The 17,369-nt window shown below is 47.3% G+C and overlaps 1 protein-coding gene across 2 annotated transcripts in view; it reads left to right on the top strand.

The window, feature by feature from the left end:
* DHX32 (DEAH-box helicase 32 (putative)) overlaps positions 1-17,369 on the top strand; it is a 61,088-nt gene that overhangs the window by 23,156 nt on the left and 20,563 nt on the right. For both annotated transcript variants that reach the window (XR_007951283.1, XM_051982688.1), the window contains exons 2-4: positions 485-577; positions 1,024-1,677; positions 15,866-16,059. Coding sequence is in view for 1 of the 2 variants with exons in the window: in XM_051982688.1 (XP_051838648.1) it covers positions 1,390-1,677; positions 15,866-16,059 (482 nt within the window). In the remaining variant the exon portion in view is untranslated. The remainder of the gene's footprint in view (positions 1-484; positions 578-1,023; positions 1,678-15,865; positions 16,060-17,369) is intronic.

Raw genomic sequence — 17,369 nt, 5'->3', positions numbered from 1 at the left:
TGCACCCAGCGGGGCAGTGTGGGAGGATGGAGGAGGAGGGACCTGGAGGGAAGGTCAAACCGCCTTTGGGAGGGGCTGGGTCAGCGGCCTGGAAGAGATGGGCAGTGGCAGGCTGGAGCAAAGGAGGGCCACTGGGGAGAGCCCTGGGCTGGACGTGGGGACCAGGGAGGGCCGAGGGAGAGGAGAGTAGCTGGGCAGTAAATGGGAGGCAGGTCGGGAGGAAGTGACTGGCCCTGTCCTCCTAGGCTGGGCCTGGGGCTAAACTCTGTGGATTCCTCCCAGTTTGATTTGTCCCGAGGTTTGTTGGGAAAGCAGAGGAGGAGGGCTGGGCTGGCCCCGCCTTTGGGCCCCGGCTGGCTCCCAGATAAGGGCCTGCCCCGCTCTGGGACATCTCAAGGCCTCAGCCCACGTGACCGGCACCTCCAGGCTTCCTTGGGAAGGTTCTAGGGCCAAGACCCACATCTTCTGCCTTTGGAAATTTCAGGCCGGCCGTGAGAGTCTGGAAGGTTCTAAGTGAGTCGGGCGGATTGGATCCCCATTTGGGACCAGCGACACCCCCAACCCCCACCACCCAAGGGTAAGTGACTGCTGCGATTGTCCCCTTCCTTGAAATGGGCTTTCTAAATATAAAGCTGTGTTTGCCAGGAACTGCGGGGAGATCCCTAGGGGGGGAGGGGGGAGTCTGATTTAAGGCCAGAAAGCTTTGGGAAGAGCTGCCCTAACCCAGGGGCCCTTCGGTTCCTGAATGAGGGGGCGGGGAAGGGGGAGCTGGGGCCGCCCCTTCCCTCCTTTGCAGTTCTCAGCCCGCTGCTCCTAGAATGCCCGAACAATGCTTTGCATCCTCTCCTAACCCAGAGGCTCTCCTGGGGAAGGAGCCGCCGCAGATGTGGGAGAGCACATGGGAGCGGACCCCCAGGCTGCCCCTCCCGGCAGGCCCCAGCAGCCTCCTTTGTCCTGGGATTAGGGGGCCATGTGACCGTCCTCTCTTTCACAACTGTGGCCCCCCGTGGCTTTCTTTTACAGGCCGTCCCCAGGCGGAGGGTGTGCCAGAGGTCAGCCGGAGCCCGGGAGCCCACTGAACCAAAGGGGACCGCAGCGGCCTGAGCGCGGCCGGCCCGGCCTTTGAAAGGGCAGCCCCGCCAGCTGCCCGCACGCTGAGCTGTCTCTGTGATTGTCCCTGTCACTTTGGGTTCCTTTGACGGAAGGCCACCTCGAGGCAGCCCTGGAGCTCTGAAGTGACCGCCCCATGCCCCGGGAGGCTGCCGGCAGCCCAACAGGAGCGGCGGCCATGAGCAGGGAGCCGGGGCCGGGGGGCCGTCCTCTGGGCTGGGCCCGGAGACGCTGATGGCCGACGCGGGGCTCGCCTCCCCAGACTAAACGTTCCTGAGGATGATCCAGGGGGAAGATATGGATTGTTGCCCAGAGGCGCCCTGTGAAAAGCGCTATTTCCCGGACTCCCTGGATTCCAGCGACGCCGACGATGAAGGAATCCTGGCCTGTGAGGATTTGGAGCTCAATGCTTTCGACGGGTTGCCGTATTCTTCTCGCTACTATAAACTTTTGAAAGAAAGAGAAGATCTTCCGATATGGAAAGAAAAATATCCCTTCATGGAGAGTCTTCTCCAGAGCCAGATTGTGATTGTGGCCGGAGAGGCGAAGTGCGGCAAGAGCTCCCAGGTAGGTACTTCGGGGGGGACGGGGGGCCTGTTGCTGGCCATTGCCCGTGTCTGGGCTGGGTGCCCATTGGGAGCCAGACTGCCCCAGCAGCAGAGAGGCGGAGCAGGGGGAGCACCAGCCAGGCGATGCTCATAGACTTCTCCTCAGCACAGGATGGCACAGGGGAGCTCTAGCTCCAGAAGCCTCTAGAAAAGATCTCAGCGTACATAATAGCATTTAAAAATCTCGGTATGTGCGGCCTCAGGCTGGTGAACGGTTATGCTCCTGTTCTCAACTGTCTGGGCTTGAGATAAATGGCCTAAAGATCCGAGCAGGTCACACTGGACAGAGCAGGGCCTGCTGCTCCCGAGATTTGGGTCCCAAATGCGTCTCTGGCCCGCCACGTGTTTGCACAGGCCCCGTCCCCAGAACAGCTGCCGGTGTCCTCAGTCAGCCCCGGGGACTTGCTGGATCCAGCACAGACTCAGAGTCGTATTAAAAACATGAACTGGGCAGCGCCATTTTATTGTGAGCAGCTTTAATTTGGGGGAGAACTTAAAAGTCTCCCAGTCTAACCCCTGGCTTTGCAGAAAAGGACAAGAGCCGGAGAGGTCGCTGACTTGGTCACAGCAAACTGGGCGTTTAGGGTTCGGGTTAGCTGGAAAAAGGCAGGGAGAGGTGGGGAAAAGGTTAGAAGGCCTGATTGGAAACCATTTCCATCCGCCTTTTGGGGTGACTGCGGGTGGAGCCAGGAGGGGCCCGAGTCTGAACTCTGCCCCAGGTTTCTGATTTGATTTGTACCCATTCACACTAAGGAGAACCCGAAGTTTTTGATCCATTCTGTCCAAAGGAACTAACTGATAAAGGGATCTGAGTGGGAGTGCTTCCCGTGGCCTTGGAATGAGAGGTTTCCATGGGCTTTTTTCTTATTTTTTGAAAGTCCTTGTACTCTGTTCCCTGAATAGAGTTTCTATATTTGTGTTATTCTTTATTCATAAATACTTGGTGAGGTTTTTAAAATTCAGTTCATCTCTTTTCTGTTGGGAGGGCAATGAATGACATCCCCTTCCCCCCCTTCCTCCCCCCCCCCCCCCCCCCCCCCATCCCGAGGGCACAGTGGTAAGAAATCCTTCCTAACCTGTTATGGCATGGGCCAGTGTGCATTGGAAAAACCCAATTCCCAGAATTGTGTACCTTTAAGGCTTGGAATTAGGGTGGGCCTATGCTCAGCTGTTGCGGGGGGGGAGGAGGGGGAAAGTTGAATTTTATTTTTATTTTGTCAAAAGTTAGAAATTTTTAAAACCAAAAAAAAATCTTCATAGTCTTATTGTATTCTTCCCACATTTAGCCAGGAGTTCCTAAATCACTCAAAACCAAGGGATTAAGTGAAGGATCTTTGAACGTTTCTTGGGAGGCGCTGCCTTTGCTTACAGGTTCCAGCCAGGCGGGATCAATCTCTCTGTCTCTCTCTGTGTCTGTCTCTATCTTTCTGTCTCTCCACTACTCCCTCCTGCCCCCCACAATGTGTTCAAATTGGCCACATCCATGACAATCTAATAGCTCTCCTCCCCAACCGAGGTTTCCCAATGATTTCACCAGTTCAGTCTCAGCACCATTATCCCAATTTTTCCAGACTCTCTGAGGCCATCTTTAATGCCATTCTCTCCCTTTTCTACCGCTCCCTGGCTAACTCATTGCTAAGCTCTCCTCGTCCACTTCATTCCCTTCTCACTGCTTCTGTATTAGTTCAGACCTTTGTTATTCTTCTCCCACCTCCAGTTTCTTTCCCTTCTATCCTTTCTTTTGTCCTGCTGCCAGATTAATACTCATTAGGCAGTTATCTGATCCCATCACTACACTGCTCCAAATTGTTCAAAGTTGAAATTTCCGAGCCTGATTTGAGGTCTAGCACCGAGAGCTGCTGGTTTTCGCTGACCTGGAACCCTTGCCATTCTCTGCACACACACAGTTCCGGCAGCGTGCTTTTGGCCATTCGCTTCCATAGGTCTGGGATGCCATTTCTGCCTATTGAAATCTTGCTCACTTTCACGGTTTCCCTAAATCAGTTAGCCCAGTGGAAGTGAACCCTCTTAAATTCTCATAGCACTTTGTTTATAGCTTCCCGCGTACTTCAGTCAGTCAGTCAGTCAACATTGATTAAAGTGCTGTCATGTGCTGGGCACTATGACTAAGCACTAGGGAGACAAAGCTAGGTAAAAGAGAGCCTTGGTCTTAGTCCTTGCAGTCTGATGGGGGGGACAGCATGCAAACAATAACATACACAAACAAATTCTATACAAGGATCCATAGGAAATAATCCTCAGAACAAAGGCCTTGGAATTAAGAGGGGTTGGGGAAAGTTCCAGTAAAAGAAGGGATTTTAGTTGGGACTTGGAGGAAGTCAGTGAAGTCGTTGTAGGGGAGCCTTCCAGGTGTGAAGGACAGCCAGAAAGTGCACCGAGCCAAGAGGGGGACGGCTTGTTTGTGGAACCACCAGGAGGCTGAGGTCCCTGGACAGAAGAGTAGATAGAGGTGGGGTTCAAGGTGAAGAGGTGGAAAAGGGAGGAAGAGAAGAGCTTATGGAGAGCTTGAACCTCTAGGTATTGTGTAGTGATCCTGGAGGCGACAGGGAGCCCCTGAAGCTGATTAGTTTATCCACAGACGGCTTGGTTAAACCCATTTGGGGAAAATCACTTTATCAGCCAACTAGAGAACGTCCTGGAGAAGGCAGAGGCCCACTGTTGTGGTTATCTAGGTGTGAGGAAATGAGCTCTGCATTCAGAGTGGTGGTGGCCAACCCTGGCAGCAGCTTTGGGTGTGGGGATTGAGAGATGTGGAGGAAACTGGGATGACTCCTGGTTTTGAGCCTGAGGGACTGGTAGTGATAAGGCAGTGTCCTCAGATAGAAAGAGATCTGTATTTGTGTATCTTCTCCCTCTGTAATAGATTCTGAAAAGGAAGGATTATGTCTTACGCATCTTCATAGCTTACTCTACACCCACTATGATAGCTTAAAAGAATAGATACTGAGTAAAATACAAGTTTGAATAAATATTGAATGCCTGCCATTTGATGTCAACTGTGGTTCCAAGAATGTGTTCACATACCCATTTCAGTGAAACCATCCCTCACTCACTAAAGAAAGCTAATCCTGATGTACCTCAAGTCTTCCTTTTTTTTTTTTTTCAAATCAGATTAACTATTCATTTATCGATTTCATTAGGAATTTTAAGTCCCTGATTTTGTTTATTAATTCAATAAGGTATTTTGCTCTCACTTTTGTTAGTATCTTCTTTGATTTTCAGGATTTCCAAATTGGTGTTTAATTAGAAGGGAGAAGTTCTAATTTGTTGCGTTTTTAGGGGTTTGTTGTTGTTGTTTGTTTGCCCAGTGATCCATACTTTCTCTTTTTTATTGAGAATGTAGAGATGCGAATATTCCCCTAAGGACTATTTTGACTGCATCCCAAAATTTTTGCTATATTGTCTCACTGTTGTCATTTTGTTCAATGAAATCATTGATTGTTTCTGTGATTTGTTCTTTGATTCACCCATTGTTTAGGATTAAGTTATTAAGACTTCCTTTCATTTTTAATAACTTCAGCAGGAACTCTTTATTTAGTATAACTTTATTGTATTTTGGTACATAAAAGATGAGCTTTAATATTTCTGCTTTTTTTGCATTTGTTTAAAAGATTTCTCTAATACAGGGGTGGGGAACATCTGGCCCTTGGGCCGTGATATTGTTTGCTAAGCAGTTGCAGGTGATTGAGTTGTATAAGCTGGTAATTTTATATGGCCTATGAATGTTAGAAATATCCAAATAGCTCTTGATAAGTTTCCCCATCTCTGTCCTAATAATACATGGTCTTATTGTGTGTGTGAAAGTTCCATGTACATCTAAGAAATACGTATACTTCTTTTAATTCCTATTCAAGGATCTCCAGAGGTCTATGAAAATCAGCTTATCTAAAATTCTGTTCCCATCTTTTGCTTCTTTTTTGTCTATTTTTTGGTATTAAGTTTATCTTTTTCCAAGAGTAGTAAATTGAGATCACCTACTGTGGTGAGCTTTTTCTTCTCAAAAAGCAGCCAGGTGATAAAAGTTCAGATCTTTTATTATCCCAATATAGCCCGGTTAGCTTAGAGGCCTATCTCTCTGCTTGGTTCCAAGAGCTCTCTCCAAATGTCTTTAAATCCAAAGGTCTGGTCCTTCAGCCTCTGCCTCTGCTTTCTTCAGCCTCCAGCCAGCTCCAGTCTTCATGTCATTCCGGTGAAATCTCGACTTGTAGCGTCTTCCTCTGAAGAACTCTCCGACTGGCCCATTGGCCTATTTATGCTCCTTCCAGAGAGAGGGATTATGGGTAGTTCTACTTAGTACCTTGTTTCAGGTTCTGCCCAAAACATCTTCTTGTAAGATTAGATCAACTCTAATTAGTTAGCAGTTAGTAAGGATTCCAACATCTCCCCCTTTCTTTTGTTTTAAAACATAGGGGGTTTCTGAGGGGGTACACATAAATCCATCAATATGGGCCAGAACTTTGTAACAGATATACATGGTATACATAAATCCATCAATATGGGAGGCATTATACATAATTTACATAAGTACATAGCAATATAACACAGGTTAGTAGTAATGTAACAACATGAATCAACCTGAAAATTTACACATGTCCATAAGTCCTAGAAATAGTCCATAAGCAATCCATTGTCCATGAGTTCATGTGCCAGGAATCTAATCTCAGGGAACCCAATGATTTCTGAAGATTTTAAGAATCCTTTTGACAGTCTCATTGTCAGCTATCTGATTCTTTCTTCATCTGTGGAAATATAAGCAGATCCTCTTCCCCAAGCAGTTAATCTAATTCCCTTCTATTTACCAAATTTGGGATTTCTCCTCATCATCTGGTAATTACATTGGAGCTGTTTGCATTGGATATTGTCTTGTTGTCTTAAAAGGCCTGTATTCTTCCCAACTGTAATCCTGATTGCTTTTCTGTTGGTTGATGACATCAGAGTTCTGAATTTCTAAAGTCTCTCTGGGTGTAACCTCAGCTGCTATCATGCCCCACCTGTCCTTTGATTGATACTTTAGAGCTGGGCCCTGCCTCTCATTCCTCTGGGTCAGTATACATTTAGAGGCCCAGTGAAAGCCTCCGTTACATTTTGGACATGGGGTTTTGGGTTTTCTCTCACCCTGTCTTCTCACTCTATCTCCATATCTACAATGAGCTCTCAAATGTCCAATTTTTCCGCACTGAAAACATCGACGAGTTTCTCTAGAATTCCTCTGCCAAGAAGGACCTTGTCTTTCCATGTTCATCATAGTCTGGGCATAATAAGCATTTGTGCCCACTGTGGCACAGCGTCTAATGATTTCTTCTAAAGGAGCATTTTTGTCTAGCCCCCATATAATTCTTTTGCAAATCTCATTGGCATTTTCCTTAGCCAAATGTTTAGTCATTATTTCTGTTGCTGCATTGTCTCCAATGGTTCTTATTACAGCTGTTTGTAAACGTCCCACAAAATCTGCAAAAGGTTCATTGGGACCTTGCTCTATTTTTGTGAAAGCATTATTTCCATCTTTCTGTCCAGGGAGAGAATTCCAAGCTTTTATTGCAGCCTTAGAAATTTGCTCATACACTGTTATGGGATAATAAATCTGTTCTGAACTTTCTGCATACTGACCTTCTCCAGTTAGTTGGTCAAAAGCAACTTGTACAATAGCTCCTGTTTGCCTATTGCATTGGGCTTGAATCCTACATAATTCATGAAACTCCGAAAGCCACAATAAATTTTGTCCCAGTTCTAGACAAGTTTTTGTTATGGATTTCCAGTCATTCGGGGTTAGGATTTCATAAGACAAATTATCTAGTAACATCTTCACATAAGATGATGTAGCCCCATAAAGAGTGCAACCCTTTTTCAAATCTTTAATTTTTTCCAAATTAAAAGGAGTGTATCTTCTCCTTTTTTGACCTGAGGAGTTGAGCTCTTCAATCACAGGATATGCATTTATAAAATCAGATATATCTTCTCCTTCATTTTTTGCTTTAATTAATGCTTTTTCTAATCTTGTCAAATTCTGCTTTACAGGAGAAGCTGACTGTGTTTCTGTCTCTCTCCCTCCCCCTTGTTCTACCCATGAAGGGTTAATTGCAGGGGGAGGGTCATGAGATGTGGAATCACCTAATTCCTCCTGCTGTGAAGTATCATACTCAGAATTGTAATTAACTCCATTCTCATCTGATTCGTCCTCCTTTTCACCTAGTAAAGTTGGCACTTCTTCCTCCTGTACTTTCCTTTTCATCATTCTATCACTTAAATAACTTCTTATAGCCAATTGTATTACATTATATGTATTAATTATTGAGTTAGGCCCATTTTTATCATAGAATTGACAAAGATCCTCTCCAACCAATTTCCATTCATTTAGATCTAATTCCTTATCAAGAGAGAAACAAGGGCATATGTCCTTTACAGTTTGTAAAAGTTCAGTGATTTGCTGTAAACTTATAATTAAACCTTGGCTTTCCATAACTTTGACAATGCTCTCTAAACATTTTCCTTGAACAGAAACAGAAGGCTGTTTTCTAAATATCTGTCCCATCTTAGATGAAATTCTACTTTAACTCTTTTAGCAAAATTTCTTTATTGCACTCACCCTAATTTCTGGGTTGAAGTCTTTTCCACTGGATCAGGATCAGAGGCTTTTCCACTTGAATCAGGATCGGAGCTTTTCCACTGAAATCCACTGAGGGGTCTGTTTGTCCCTGTTCGGGCGCCAAAATGTGGTGAGCTTTTTCTTCTCAAAAAGCAGCCAGGTGATAAAAGATCTTTTATTATCTCCAATATAGCCCGGTTAGCTTAGAGGCCTATCTCTCTGCTTGGTTCCAAGAGCTCTCTCCAAATGTCTTTAAATCCAAAGGTCTGGTCCTTCAGCCTCTGCCTCTGCTTTCTTCAGCCTCCAGCCAGCTCCAGTCTTCATGTCATTCCGGTGAAATCTCGACTTGTAGCGTCTTCCTCTGAAGAACTCTCCGACTGGCCCATTGGCCTATTTATGCTCCTTCCAGAGAGAGGGATTATGGGTAGTTCTACTTAGTACCTTGTTTCAGGTTCTGCCCAAAACATCTTCTTGTAAGATTAGATCAACTCTAATTAGTTAGCAGTTAGTAAGGATTCCAACAACCTACTATTAATAGTTTTGTTACCTCTTTCTCCCAGTCACTCATTTAACTTTATCTTTTGGTATTTAGATGCTATACTCTGTGTGTGTGTGTGTGTATTGTCTATTTTACTTTTCAACTAACTATACTCTCCTTTTTTATCATGGCTTACCTAGTCCTGTAGTCAGGAGACCTGAGTTCAGATTTAGCCTCAGACAATTCCTAGCTGTGTAACCCTGGGTAAGTCATTGAATCTTTCTCAGTCTTAGTTATTTCAAATGTAAAATGAGGATAATGATAGTCCCTGCCTCACAGAGTTGTTGTTAAAATCAAATGAGATAATATTTATAAAGGCCACCAAAAAATGTTTGTTCCCTTCCCTTATTTCTTTAATTGTCTGCTATTTTTCATTCTGAGAGTGAGTTAATGTATATATTTACATTCACTATAATGACTGTTAATTATGCTCTTCTTTCCATTCTATTCTTTTACTTTTGTTTCTGTTTCCTGCTTCCTTTTTGGTTTGTTTTGCTTAAGACTGCTCTCTCCCTTAACTTACTTTCCCTCTTTTCCCCCCATCCCTTTTCCCTCCTGTTTCTTTAGTGAATTAAACTTATTTTTCTGTACACCTCTGTATGTATTTGTATCCTTTTCCTTTGACCAGTTCAAGTGATAGTAAGGTTCATTTGTCACTAGTTTCTTCACACCCTTCCCTCCTTCTTTGTGTAAACTTTTACTTGTGTACTTGTTTTAAGTATTATACTTTTCCTCATCTTTCCTATTCCTCTTTTAATTCCGTCCCATTCTTCTTTTAAGATCTTAAGTAAAATAGAACACTTTCAGGCCCTCTATCTAATCAGTCTCCCTGAAGTGATCCTTGATAATGATAAGCCTTCTTCGGTAATTTATGTATTATTTCACCATATCCTTGTTAAGTCCCCAATGATTGCTTACTTCTTTTTAACATTTTCCTCCTGTATTATATTTCTGTTTCTACCCAGTTTGCCTAGAAGACTTCCATTTCATTAAAGATCCATTTTCCTCCTGTAGGATTATACTTAGTTTTGCTGGGTAAGATTATCTTGGCCATAAACAGCCTTTATTCTTTGTAGTATAGTGGATAGAGTGATGGGGCCAAAATCAGAAAGAGCTGAGTTCAGATGTCGTCTAGCCTCTGTGCCTCAGTTTCTGCAAAATAGGGAAAATAACACCTCTCAGGATTGCTGTGGGGATAAATAAATAATGTTTTATATTAAAAAGGTTTTTTTTTTAAGTGTTTAGTATAGTACATTATGTGCATATTTTTCTCCCCCTTTCTGAGATAGTGTTCTAAGTTCTCTGCTCATTTATAGTAGTATGTGCTAAATCTTAGGTGATTTGACTTCAGTATGTAGATTTCTTTCTGGCCATTTTCACTGTTTTTTCCTTAGTTTGGAAGCTCTGGATTTTGACTATAACATTCCTAGGAATTTTCACAATGGGGTTTTTAGGTGACTGGTTTATTCTTTCTGTTTCCATTTTGCCCTCAGAGATGTGGGTGATTTCTTTTTGTGATTTCTTGAGCTATGATGTCTAAATTCCAATAGACTTGGAATGGAAAATGCCATCTGCATCCAGAGAGAGAAAAAAAGTTCCCTGCAAAGTTCTTGTTTCTTTTCTCCATTTTTCTTCTCTCTCTCTCTTTTAAGATCCTTTTTGAACTCTTCCAAGAGAGTCTTTCAAGCTTGAGACCAGTTGATAGCCCCCCTTGGAGGCTTCACTTCGAGCCATTTTGCCTTTGGTATTCTCTTCTGGGCTGTTTTCTTGTCTTTTTTTGTCTCCATAGTTGCTTTCTGTGGTCAGAACTCTCTTAGATTTTTTACTTATTTTTAAAGGTTGAACTCTGCTCTGAGGGCCCAGTGGGGATTATCCTCAGCTTCTTCTGTGGGTGACAGTGGCTCCTGCTGCCTTGGAGCCAGTGCTACCAACTTCTCCACTGCTCAGTGGACCTGGCCAAGTCCCATCTGTCAGGTCGGTTCTGGGACTCATTATTTGCCTTTTGTAATTGTGTTGGAGGTCTTACAGCTGGTCTGCTGATAACCAGTAGCCAACGCTGCTGTATTTTGACTTCGAGCTTCCCACTAAATTCCCCACGGACCTTCCTTTGCCGCATTGGGAGGTGTTTCCCCCCTGTCCAATTGACACAAAGTTTTCCTGAAGTCTTTTCGAGATATCACATGCTGTAAAATTGTTATACTTGGAATGTTTGTGGGTTCTGTTGCTCCAAAGTCCATTCAGAGGTTTGATCTGCTGTTGATTCTGACAGAAGCTGGGAGAGCTCAGGCAATGTCCTGTCCACTCTCTGTCTTTTTTAGCTCTGCCCCCTAGGCCAGTGATTCTTAAAAATTCTCTTCTCAATCTGTTTTCCAGATCAATTCTTTTTGGTACAAGAGTTCTTATAATTTCTTCTATTTTTTAAATTTTGTTTTGTTTTTTATTGAAAATAGTTTGTTTCCTAATGTTGTTAGCTTCTATTTGGCCTGTTTTACTTTTTAGGGTTTTTTTTTTTCTTAGATAAGATTTTGTATCTCCTTTTTCAAGTTGTTAATGTTCTTTCTGAATCTTTCTTTCATAGACCTTAATTCTTTTCTGATTTATTCTACTTCTCTCAGTTGTTTTCCAAATTATTTGTAGTTTGTTTTTTTTTTTTTAATGTTAAGCTCTTGCTTTATCTCTTCCAGGATTTGTACCCATGCTATTTTTCTTTGAGGCTTTGCTTAGAGATCTTTTGAGTCATTTTCTTCTTCTGGGTTTGCGTCTTAAACCTCCCCTGGACCAAAATAGCTCTTTATCGCAGGATTTCTTTCTGTTGTTCCCTCTGTAATCTGCCCTGAATCTTTGACCCAGAGCTCCCCGACCCGCTTCCTGGCAAGGCCTGAGCGCTCAGGACTCGGTCGGATGCGTTTTCTAAATCTTCACAGCAGAGGGGAGAGTTTGGCTCTCCTCCTTCCTCGCCACGTCTTGGCTCAGGTCTTCCTCACGCCACATCTGCTCCTCTTTCCAGACCACATACGTGATGCTTCTCTTTGGGGCAAGGGGACAACTGGGAAGCTGTTGCAGGAGTCCGGCGAAGGGATGAGGAGGACAGGGACCACCTGAGTGAAGAGCAGGCAAGGGAGACGAGAGATGGTGTCAGGGAAGCTTGGGGGGAGGGAGAGTGAGGGTTGAGGCTGCCTGGTAGTGGGAATCTGGGGGCATAGAGGGGTGACTCAAATAAAGAAGGAAGGTGAGCAGAGGGATGAGATTGGAGAAAATCACTATTCTTGATTAGATTCTGGATGTGTTGGTCTGAAAGACACGTGGGGTCTCCAGTTGGAAACGCCCAGCAGGCTAACAGTGGGTAGGAGAGAGACCAGAGCTGATCCTGGATCTGGGAGTCAGCCATCTAGACATGAGACGGATGAGAATGATTTGAGGCCATGAGCCCTGAGCGATGCTGGGGGCAGAGATGGGCGCCCACAGGCAGCAAGGGCGTGGAGGTGGTTGGGGAGGCTGTGTTGGAGATGCCAGCCAAGCTCACGGGCAGAGTGCAGAAGCGGCCAGAGCTGGATATGGTTGTTGGACATGGAATCGTCCGCTTTGAGTCCATCATTGAATTGTCGGGATTGGGGAGGGCCCCAAGGGTCAGGCCAGGGCTGAGGACGAGTGCTCAGGTGAGAGACCGTGTGTGCATGAAGCCCTGGAGAGAGCATGGCACCTGGCAAGACCGTAAGGGGCCTCAGAAGCCCCAGGGAGCTCAGCAGAGAGGTGGGCTCCAGGATAAAGTACAGGGCTCACCTGTACCTTGAGCCAGTAGGAACACTGGAGAAGACGGCTTTTGAAATGGAAGTGAGGAGCTTGACAGGGCTCTAGCAGGTGGGAGCTTCTAGATCAGATGGCGTGTTGGGAAGCATTTCAGAGGATTGAGACCCTGTCTTTACAACAGTCATTTGTGTTCTTTGAGCCCCATTTCTGTTTGCCAAACTGGAACAGGCATTTGGCTCAGAATCTCTTATTGCCCCCAAAAGGGGCTCCTGCCAGATAGTTTACAGAACTCTGCCCACTGGTCTGCCTGTTGTCAGGAGGGCATCCCCAAAAGCTCATGGGAAGGTGTTCTGATGGAAGTCAAAAACCCAGGCCGACCGTGAATCTCTGGGCACACGAGAAGGCAGCCCCGGCCAGGAGTTCAGCTACCGGGCATTTGGGGGAAGCCCTTGTTCGGGCAGAGGGCTACAAGGCCTGGCCCTGGCAGGATTGTTTCCAGGGTCCTTGGGAACAGCGCCCCTCACTGTCCCAGAAACGTGGAGTCTGTGCCCAGGAGCCGGGCTCAGAGCCAGTGACTGCCCAGCATTGGGACAAACCCCGGGGTCTGCCTGCCCTCGGCTCATCCTTTCTAAGGCGACTTCCTGACCAGGTCATTCCATGCTCGATCCCTGCAGGGACTCCCCTTTGTTTCCACTCAGAATCTCTTGCTGCCGATTACCTCAGCCTGGGACCTAGAAGCCCTTCATGCTTCCCCCTGATTGGGGGCTGAGGGGGAACTGAGGCTGCTCACTCCCTTGGAAACTCCTTGCGGACAGGGCTGTCCTTATTTGTCTCCAAGGGGCTTAGCAGAGTAAGCACTGACGGTGGTTCAGAAGGAAAATAGAAGTTCCTTAGTCCATCATTTGGGACCCTGCCCAGGGCGCTCCCGAGGGCCTCCTCTGAGCACCCGCTGGGCTTCTCTGACTCTTCTGCCTGGTCTCCGAATTTCTCAGGCTCAAAGACCTTCTCACCTGCCCCTGAAAGGATCCCAGTTAGAAATGTGGTATTAGAAGGACCTCAGTGTAATGCCGGAGAAACTGAGCAAGACTGAGATTAGGGACCAATTTAATAGTTTATTTAATAGAAGCGATTTACTGGGACCAAATGGATCTTGGTCCCACAGCTGGACGAGATTATCATCTCAAAGAATATAGGGTAACAAGAACAATGACATAATGGGGAGGCACCTGGATGGGTGAGGGTAACCTAATGGGGGGGAGGCATCTGGGATGACACAATGGAGGGAAGTACTGGAGAGGCTCCTGATATTCTAATAATGGCTAAAATGGATAGACCTTTATCCTGTTAAACATTAAGAAGGAATGACTATAGCCTAAAGATATAAAACCTTTATCTCATCAACATTAAGAGGGAAAGGTCATAACCTGAGGCAGAGTAACTAAATGGCACAATCGGAAAACTGGGTCAGGACATTAAAAAGGGACTGTGGCATAACAAGAGACCTCCCCTGCCTGACCCCTTGTGGATTCCTGAGAATCCGTTGACCTGGAGGGGAAAAGGGCCACCTAGACTGGAATAGATTGTTGGCCCTCATGCCTTGGGAAGGCCTCTCGGGATCACTCTCCAGAAGATTCCTAGGCTTCTCCTCCATGGCTTGTCGGGGTTCCAGGGCACAAGAAGATAGGGATCCCCTGAGCTGACCAGGGCCCAGGTGGGCAGAGCCAGGCCCAAGCCCCACACTTCCCACTGCTTTGTCCGCCAGTGCTTGGACTCCCACACAGCTCATCACGTGGCGGGGGTGGGGGAAGTGCCTTGGGTGGTGGGGTTTCTCCCACTGCAGCAGCTGTCCATGGTGACTCCGATTCCCCCAGACCCTGGGATTCTGGGTAGGAGAAGGCGAATGCTTTGCGTCTTCCTGGCTTGGAGACACCAATATTTGTAGTTACTCTAACTCTAAAAAGCTTTTCTCTGAATGGTTTTTAAAAATCTATTTAAAAACTCCTTCTCTCCTGGGAACGGCACCTCCAAATCCCACGTCCCGGCCGAATGGCCCGCGTCCATCGCTCTGGGCTTGGATTTAAGGGAAGAGGGAAGGGGGGGTGGTTTTAATTGGAAAAAGCCGGGCTATTAAAAGGAACCAAGCATTTTAAAAATAAAACACACGATGGTCTGGTGAATGGACAGAGTCACGGTGGGTTTGGGGCTGAGCTGAGTGGTTCAGGTTGTGAGGCCTCTGGGAGATGTTGGTTAGCGGCAAAGGGGACGGATGAAGGCTCGAGTGTTTGCCTTTCTTTTCTAACCCTCCAAGATCCTGGCTGCTTAAGCTTCTGTGTTGTAGTAATGAGTTGCCAGGGTTTATTTACCTTTCCTGGGGAGGAAGGAGGAGCAGGGATAGAGTTTGGCTGAGAACATGCAGCGATTTGCATTTTATTTCAGGGATAATTTGTTATTTTAATTCGGATTCGGAGATTTCAATGTAAATATAATAGCTTAGAGCATGGATCTTCCATTTTTTTTCAAAAGATAGACATCTACCTCTGGGAAGATTCCTAGTGAACAATAAGTCTTTTATGCTCAAAAATAAAAGTTGTCGACACAGAAAAATCTTGGGAACCCAGCACAGAGAAGAAATGGTTTGAATCCCTTTAGCCTGAGCATCAGATTGAATAGCCAGTTAATTCCTTTTCTCCAGTAGTAAGTTTATGAATATGCAGTGGTGAGATGTTCCTGGAGCACCTTGGAATGGGCCTTCTCCTGGAGGTCCCGCCAGCACCCCCGAGGCAAATTGTACCCACCCCCAAGCCCCTCCTCACAATGGCTCCCTGTTTCTGTCCCCAAACTGTGGCTCGGTGCTTTTGTTTTTAAGAGTGTTTTATTGAATATCCCAGCCCCCCCCTGCATTAATGGGCATTGTTCCTGCCTTGCCTGCCTTGGCTCATAGCCCCCTCAGGAGATGCCCCTCCCCAGCTGTCTTCCCTGTGAGACCCCCTGGCTCTCTGCATCCTGTTTCCATCCTGGAGACCAGGCTGCTCTGCCTGGTTTTTGCTCTCCCCACCCGTCAGGACCTCCCGGAGCCCGCTGTCCCAGTTCACTTAAGCTGAAGCTGAAGCACTGGCTCGGTGTGGGGGGTGTGCTCAGTGATTGGCAAGTCACAGCCAGGGGGACCAACCACAGCTGGGGACTGGCCACCTTGGCTGTCGGGCCGGGGGGCCCTAGTACGGCAGCCCCTGAGGCTCCGTCTCCTTCTTCTCCACCCAGGTGCCGCAGTGGTGCGCCGAATACTGCCTGTCCACTCGTTACCAGCACGGCGGGGTGGTCTGCACCCAGGTGCACACGCAGACCGCCGTCCAGCTGGCTCTGCGAGTCGCCGACGAGATGGATGTGATCCTGGGCCACGAAGTTGGCTACGTCATCCCTTTTGAAAACTGCTGCACCAGTGAAACCATCCTGAGGTTTGGGCCCCTTCTGTCTTCTCCCTGGGCTGGGGCTCAGGCAGAGCCCCTTTCGGGGTGCTCGTGGCACCGGCGTGGGCCCCTGTCCGCATTGGGAAGGCTGAGGCGCGCTCATGCACACACAGGGAGGACAGAGAGTGTCCTGCATCTGGCTTCTGCAGCCAGGCCTGAGCCCGTGCCTGCACTCCTGTCCCCTCTGAGGGGCCCGGGAAAAGGCTGCTCAGGAAGCTTGTGGGCCGATCCCCCCACCCAGGTCTCACGGACTGGTGTTCACATAAATGCCTTCGTTGAAGCTCGTGTGGGGGTTTTGTGGATCCTGCCCTCAGCCAGTCAGCTGAAAGGAGTGGGGCCTCCACGGGGCCAGGCCTGTGTAGGAGTCCTCGGACTGGGGGGACAACAGGCCTGTGTACCTCAGGGGCTCGGGGGATGGGGGAAGCAGCACAAAGGCCAGGCCCTGAATGGGGTCTGAGGGCCCCAGTGAAGCAGGCCGTTCCCCAGGGCCTCCTCATGCCTTCTGATCTTGGGGTCTCATTCTCAAGGAAGAGAGAAGGGGGGCCCTAGCCTAGATGTCAGGCGGCCTCCACATGCCCCGTGTTTGGGCTGTTCGAGGCACGTGCCGTTAGCACGAGCGGGGCGGAGGTCTGAGCATCGGAGGCTCATTGACTTGGGGCTGGAAGGGACTTCTTGGCTTCTCGGGGCCAAGTCCCCTTCTCTCCAGATTCAGAACCTGAACCCCTGGGAGTAGAGGGAGTGACCACAAAGCCAGTGGTTTTCCCAGCACACTTAGCTTCTTATGGTACAAAGCTGCACTTCCTGGTGTCCGGGGGAGCTGAAGGAAGGGCCTCTTTCTAAGTCAGAGCAGAGAGTCCTAAGTCATGGCCCTTCTCAGGGGCTCGAGGGGCCAAGCTGCACTGGAAGAGGAGCTTCCTCACCTCTTCTTTCCTCTTAACATTCCCTTTATTTTCAAATAAATAATTTAAAATTTTAAAATAAGACCAAAGCATCCTTGGAGCTAGAGGGCTAAGAACCCCATAAAAGGATTGTATTTTTGTCCACGTGGGATGATCATCATTAGACAGAGTGAGATGGTGACGGAGGAGCCCGCCCCGGTCCGAATGTGAGCAAGGAGATCCCCCAGTGGGCCGAGCTGTCCATCTGTCCACCCTGGGGGCGGCTCAAGCCCCTGGGCTCCCTGATAGGGTAACCGCCTTCTGGCCAAGCCTCATCCTCTGCTTGTAAACTTGCCCTTTGGAGTCCAAGGGTAAGATGCAACATTTGCTCCTGCTCAGCATCATCCCCCAGGGCATTGC

This window comes from Antechinus flavipes, chromosome 2 (genome assembly GCF_016432865.1).
Source record: "Antechinus flavipes isolate AdamAnt ecotype Samford, QLD, Australia chromosome 2, AdamAnt_v2, whole genome shotgun sequence".
NCBI classification, from domain to species: Eukaryota; Metazoa; Chordata; class Mammalia; order Dasyuromorphia; family Dasyuridae; genus Antechinus; species Antechinus flavipes.
This window is presented reverse-complemented; position numbering and strand designations above follow the sequence as displayed.